Raw genomic sequence first — 7,339 nt, 5'->3', positions numbered from 1 at the left:
TCAGGTTGTGGAAAGTTCAGATGTTGTATCCAAGCTTGTGAAGTTTACTGAACAAAGCAAAACCATGAAGGAGATGTTTGGTCTGGCCTTCACGCATCCTTCCTTGTTGACATCTCAGAAAGCGCATGGTTCAAGTGTTTTTTTGCAGGTTATTGCTGGTGTTACTGGCAAGAAACATAGCTAAATACATGCAATGATTTTCCCCTGTTTTCCTTACATTTAGATTCTCTCTGTCTTTAACTCATTCCATTCTCAAATGAAATATGCTAAGACCTCATGTTGTTTTTTACATAAAGGCTTGTGTGTAAAGTACACTGTTCAATCTTTTTATCACATGTATTCGGTTCTCAATGACCAAACGAAAAGCTTTAAACTTTTGTTGCCACATGAAAGTGCACATACATACATCACAAAGATATTAATTTACATTATGATGAAATTGCTAGTTTTACAAACACTCTTAATAGCTCTTTTACATCAACTTGATCCTCAATAGGTAGACCAAAAGATGATCAGTATTTGCTTGTAAATTATAATGCACTTGAACATATATGCTTATGATAAATATTTTGATATATTATATTGTTTTAATTTAGCTTATGATTTATGAAAAAAAAATGTTGTTATATTTATAGACTATATGTATTATTTAGCTTTTTATTTGTGATAAATTTGTAAATTTGACTAAAAATTTATGATAAAAATGAGTTGTTAAATTTGTAAATTTGACTAAAAATTTATTACCAATAAATTATAATATTTGGATAGATGTAAATATATTTAAACTATATTTTATTTATTTAAAAAATAATTTTACAAATTTAAACTACATGTTTCTTTTATCTGTAACATATATTTGCCTTATTTGTTTGAAGTGCTAATTTCGAAAATTAAATGTATGATTTAGTTTTATGACAAAATATTGTTATATTTGTATATTTGACCAAAAAAATATTACCAAGTAAACATAATATTTTTGTGGATGTAAATATATTTAAAATACATTTTATTTATTTAAAAGACAATGTTACAAACTTTTAAAAATAAAATATGAATAAAATGATAATAGCCGCAGCGTCTGTCAAACGAACGGTATTTAATTCTGCTTCCTGCGTCGGCGTCAGCGTCGGCGTCAACTTCCTGCGTCTTCGAAACGAACAACAATCTGCGTCGGTGTCGGCGTCAGCGTCGGCGTCAGCGTCTATGAAACGAACATCAGATAAACGAGTTTGACGCAGCCGCTGACGCCGACGCCGACGCTGACGCCGACGCTGAAACCTGCGGCAACCAAACGAACAGGGCTATAGTCTCTTATGCAGTCAACTTTTTCACTAAAAATATTTTAGTATTTTTTTAAAAATAAAAATATATTAGTAACTTTTTTGAAATAAAATATATTAGTATTAAGTTCAAAAGATGTTGTCTAAGCAGATTACATACATGGCATGTGCTGATTCATACGTTACAGTTTAATGACGTAAGCCCGGTTTGTTTGGTTGCCGCAGGTTTTGGCGTCAGCAGCTGTGTCGGCGTCGGCGGCTGCGTCAAACTCGTTTATTTGATGTTCGTTTCATAGACGCCGACGCTGACGCTGACGCCGCCGCAGACGCAGCTTGTTGTTCGTTTTGAAGACGCAGAACATTGACGCTGTCGCAGACGCAGCCGCATGAAATAAATTTAGTGCTGTTCGTTTGGTAGACGCTGCGTCCATTTTCATTAATTTTATAAAATGTAGTTTAAATTTGTAAAATTGAATTTTAGATAAATAAAATGTATTTTATATATATTTATATCCATCAAAATATTAAAATTATTTGGTAATAAACTTTTAGTCAAATTTACAAATTTAACAATTCATTTTTATCAAAATTTTAGTAAAATTTACAAAATTTAAAAATTCATTATTATCATAAATTATAAGCTAAATTAAAACAAAAATAATATATCAAAATATTTATTACAAAACAAAAGTTAAATAATACATCAAGTCTTAGATAAATAAAACAAATATTTCAATATCACATATAAATTATAATCAAAGTTATAAGCAAAAAAAATAAGTCATTAACTAAAACATTTAATACGGTAAACGATTGCTACCAAATTCTTCTGTGATGGTCTTACGCAAAGCTTCCATCGTTGCAGCTCATACCGATCATCATTTTTACTATGTTTAACATCTTATAAAATTATAAATATTGTAAAAATAAGTTTGGTGCATATTTTCCAAAATAATGTAGCTAAATAAGTAAATAAACTTAATTATGGGATGAGATAATAATTGGTAAAAAAAGATTTGCAAAACTTAAAATAAACTAGGTGAAAACTTTGACCACTTACCATTTTGAATATATGATTCTCTTTTTAAAATGAGATATCCAATATAATTTTCCAAATTCTGAAATGACATAATTGTATCAATTGTAATAGAAAAACCACTATGGTATATAATGAAGCGTTATACTAGTGGTATTCAATAGTATCAAACCACTATGGTATATAATGAAGCCAACAAGTTCTACTTTAAATAGCAAAACTAGATGGGGAAACATCTAAATTATACTATGCGGAACATAATCACTTCCAGTAACATGATGAACATAAACAACAAATATCTTTCATTGCTTTTCGTTTTTCAGTAAGCGTAATCCAAAAGCCAAATCGTTTTCCCAGAACCCATTTTTCCAAATCAAAATGCAGACAATGCGAGAATGGATTCACTACTCCACATAACCAAAGTAGAGCTACAAACCTTCCAAATGGGTTTGCGTCGGAGATGAGAGAGAGCTTGAGATGGGTTTGTGTCGGATATAGAGCTTGAGATGGAGAGAGAGAGAGAGCTTGAGATGGATAGAGAGAGAGCTTGAGATGGATAGAGAGCTCGTGACGGAGAGAGATGGAAAGACAGCTCGTGACGGAGAGAGATGGAGAGAGAGCTTGAGATGGGATAGAGGCCTCGTGATGGAGAGAGAGCTCGAGATTGAGAGAGATCAGATCGAGAGATGAAGAAAGAGATCGAGATCGAAAGAGATGGAAAAGCTCAAGCAAGTCTGCGTTGATAGGAGGAGCTGCGCCTGCGTCTATTAGAATTAGGTATTTCTGTAAATGATGAATTATGTTAGGGGTAAAACTGTAAATAGCTTAAGTGACGCGCAACTTTAGGTCCTAGACTCTAGATTTTACGGCGTCAGACGTAAGGCTCGGCGTCAGACGCGGCGGTTAGACGCAGAGTACCTGCGTCAATAAAACGAACAAGCTTCTATGGAGAACATTGCCGCAGCCGCAGCCGCAAGACCTGCGTCAATGAAACGAACAGCCCTGTAAAGAAATGCATATATAGGGTAATTAAGAGGTGTGTGTGTGTCTGTGAGACTGAGACCGTGACCATGGTCCGCCGTGGAAGGAAGAGGAATTCAGGTGGAGTCACAGAGGACACGTTTACGGGCGGGTGTTCCTTATGCCACTGTTGATGGTGAAGATGAGATTAAAGGAGAGATCAAAAGCATCGTAACGATTCCGGCTCTTACTAACTCCATCGTGTATTGTTACATCTATCCCACAACACACCTTTTTTTTCTCAAACAATATTCTTGTGAGGAACAAGACCTTATAAAAAAAAGTTTAAAACAAGAAATATGGTTTTGTAGATCAACGGATCATCGTTCTCATTTTGATTCCTTCTTAATGGCGGTTCTTAGATTGCTTGGGGAAGGAAGAAATGGTTATTCTTCTTAGATTGCTCGTTGAAGTAATTTCATGGTGTTTCTGAATGTGACACGAAGAATATATTATGGTTTTCTAATTAGTATTTTAATATGCTTGATCACGTCAAGACCCAACTGTCCTAAGTCAATACATTGTTGATTGTTGCATACATTGATGATGAATTTATATGTTTGCTCAGTCTGTTCTTTCTTTTCCCATCTCATTTTATAATATTCTCTTTGTCATTGAAAAAGAAGACGAGTTGGAGTTTAACAAATACTGGATATAAATGAAAATGGAGGCTTAGAAAACTAATTCAATGCATGATTTAAATGAAAATAATTGTAGTCCAAAAAACCTTGAAAGTATCATTACAGATACAAACATTTGATTTATTTAAATTGTTATTTACACATTCATTTGTCTTGGGGAAGGAGCAAATAACAAAAAAGCTCTTAACTTTATCAACCATTCAACCCTGACCATTGACGTGATGGCCGTGCAACTGCAACGTCTCCCTGCATTAACCCCCTGCTATTACCAAAACCACCCTCCTCCTCTTTCCATTTCGATACAGAACACAAAACCCCGAAAGGGTAAAATCGTCACACGCTAAAACTCTTTTTCGCGCTTCGTCTTATCATTTTTCTTTTTCTGGTTTCTAAGAAAAAAAATGCAGCTTTCCTACGGTTTCAGAGGCTAGTAGTTACCTTCCGCTTTCTCTTTAAACTCTCTCTCTCTCACACTCATCCCTTTCCCTGCTAAAATTGAAGAACCCTAATAAACCATTTTCCCTGTAGATCTTCCTTTATCCCATGCATTTCGACTGAAATTTTCAGGAATTTGCGTATCCGAAGATCCAAAACGCTGTTTTCTTCTCAATCTCGTTTCAGATCGTTTAAGGTAAAGCAACCAAACAGTTCTCTCAGCGTAACCTTTCTCTGTTTACACGAGAAAATCGCTCTGTTTCCGAGATTTCTATTTCTCGTAGTGTGAAAAAAAAACTCCGATTCGGTTTTTGTTAACCGAGCGGTTTGCTAAGACGAAGAGCTTGTGTGTGTGTGTATGATGCGATCTTCTTTCTTCGTTTGTTAGGTGTTAGGAGCTGAGATCAACTCTAGGGTTTAGTGTTTTGTTAGCCTTCTCTCAGATTGCAAATCGCTCGTGGTTAGGGTTTCTGGAAGCGGTTAGCCGGTTTAGTGAATCGATTCAGTTAAACCGATTTTGATTTTTTTTTTTTTTTTTTTGTGTTTCAGGTGAAAAGGCAATGGGTGCAGGGAGGAAGAAGGAGACCTACACGTTGGCTCCAGATAGCCTTAACTCGTATGTGAATTGGAACGCGAGGAATCTTGAGAAGAGAGATCTCTGTGGAGTTATATTTGGATGCAAGTTCAGCACTATCAAAGAGTGTTACGCTAAGAAACTGTTTGGTTAGTTAGCTATGCAAAGCTACAATCTTTGAGGCTTGTTTGTGTTGATACTGATGTTTTTGTTTGTGATCAGGTTTGCCAGCTGCTCACATGGCGTATATCAAGAACATTGATCCTGGTTTGACGCTGTTTCTGTTTAACTACAGTGATAGAACGCTTCATGGTATCTTTGAAGCTGCTAGTGAAGGAGAGTTGAACATTGATCCCAAAGCTTGGTCTCCTAATGGGACTGATCCGAGTCCTTACCCTGCTCAGGTATGTCTGTTTTAGTAACTAAAGACTTTGTTTTGTTTATTCATCGAAATGTAACTCGTTCTGTAAATGTTTTTACACAGGTAAAGATAAGAGTCAGAGTGAGGTGTGAGCCCTTGGCTGAAGAGAAGTTTAGTCCAGTGATTGCTAATAATTACCAGGATGAGAAGATGTTTTGGTTTGAGCTTGACCGAGATCAGACGAACAAGCTGCTCCGTATGTTTTCACCGTCTCCGTTTGTAAGGGCACCTCCAACATCCAAGTATGTTGCGCCACAATCCAGGAAGGCTATCCCGGCATCTTCACTTGTGGAGATTGGTGACTCGGGAGCAGCACGTGTTGATAAGTGGAGCAGTCTTTTCAAATCTTCAGATGATTCAAGTGAGAACAAGGGAGAAGATTCAACTGCAGCACACAGAGCAGGTCCAAGATTAGTCAACCTTGGCAAAGCTGAGAAAGCAGTGGTGCAATCTGGTGTATCATACTCATCAGTTCTGAGAAACGTGTCTGAGTCTTCAACTTCAACGAATGAAGTTCCATCTCAAGCAAGTAAAGGAGTTGAAACCCCTTGGTCATCTTCTTCTCGAGCTCTCTCCTCACGCCAAGACAGTACCAAGGGAACTTCTGGTGCAGCTCTCAACATGATAGCACATGGCAAGGACGTTTCTGCTGAGGACACACAGTCAGAGATCGATTGGGATGCTGCATCAAATTTTCAACCACATCTGGAAGGACTGAACAGGATTTTGGAGGAACCTGACGATAAAGATGGGCTCAACAGTTTTGTGGATAACACAGGATTTGCACCTTCTTCTATGGTGCCCAGTCACTGGGAAGATGGGATACCGCTCTCGGACTATGAAGAAGGGAATGTAGACAAATCGCCTTGTGGGTCTTCTTATGTTTCCGCCATGACAGGAGACGCAGGTGAGGACAATGGAGTTGACAGAGAGAAGCTTCGTATGGATCTTTCCAAGATGGAAATGGAAAACCCACCCACTTACCTGGACATCTTGAGTGAGGTAACTTGATGGAGTCTTACTTTGAATTATAGAAACAGCTTGCTTACATTCAGGGCTCTCACTTATAAAAATATATTTGTGAATATGGTTCCTCTGTGCTAGATATGGGCGGAAGTGAAAGATTTGAAGAAAACTCAGATGAAACAAGCTGAGTATATGATTACTTTGCAGATGGAGCTGGTAAGATAAACTCGTGATTTGTTACTTGCTTTTTCTCATGAGCTTTTCAAATAACCAAGTCGCTTTTGTATTGTTGTTTGGGTTTGTTGCAGCTTGAATCAAGAAAAGAGATACTTCAACTGAAAAGGACATAGGGAAGTTCGTAAGCATATGGTAACACAACAGAGACTCAGGGAGTTTGCAGTCCCCTCTGCATACTTGCTTTTGTTCTAACAAAACTGAAGAAACAAGAAAGTTAGAATCTTTTGGGTACAAAATAATGTTTTAGTTTGTTGAGAAAAACTTGTAGGTGGTTGTGAATCCTTTTGACTTGGTATGCTTTCAGTTTGAACTTTTAACTTTCAAGTAAGCAGTGCTCTCAGGAGGAGAATGTTTAGGGGTCAGATAAGAGATTCTTAAATGGTTGTTGCCTTGTAATGGTGGCTTAACTTTTTCTACTGAAGGCTATAAAAGCCGGATTAACAACTCGGCCAGTTAGATATTAACTAGGTCGATATGGATGGGTCCAATTTATTGGTTTTAATGGGCTGTTAGTAGCTGAAGGCCTGAAGCCCAGCAAGTATGCTATTTGTGTATGTGCGTGTTTATAAAGGAACTAAAAAATCCAATTGCTTAGCCGTATCGGGAGCGTGTATTTGTGGTGAGTATTAAGACACGTGTCAATCATGTGAAACATCTACGGTTTGGTATCCGAATTAGCCAGTGACACGTCATCACTCTCTCATAATAAATATCAGAATTGTCTAGAGA

At 37.0% G+C, this 7,339-nt stretch overlaps 1 protein-coding gene across 1 annotated transcript; it reads left to right on the top strand.

Annotated features, from left to right (window-relative positions):
- Window positions 1–4,400: 4,400 nt before the first annotated feature.
- On the top strand, window positions 4,401–6,985 carry LOC108839176 (uncharacterized). Its single transcript, XM_056987807.1, has 6 exons — window positions 4,401–4,608; window positions 4,962–5,135; window positions 5,209–5,390; window positions 5,471–6,409; window positions 6,512–6,589; window positions 6,682–6,985. Exons 2-6 carry the CDS (start codon window positions 4,973–4,975, stop codon window positions 6,721–6,723), a joined length of 1,404 nt encoding a protein of 467 aa, XP_056843787.1. The 5' UTR covers window positions 4,401–4,608; window positions 4,962–4,972; the 3' UTR covers window positions 6,724–6,985.
- Window positions 6,986–7,339: the final 354 nt, after the last annotated feature.

This window comes from Raphanus sativus, chromosome 6 (genome assembly GCF_000801105.2).
Source record: "Raphanus sativus cultivar WK10039 chromosome 6, ASM80110v3, whole genome shotgun sequence".
Lineage (NCBI taxonomy): Eukaryota > Viridiplantae > Streptophyta > Magnoliopsida > Brassicales > Brassicaceae > Raphanus > Raphanus sativus.
This window is presented reverse-complemented; position numbering and strand designations above follow the sequence as displayed.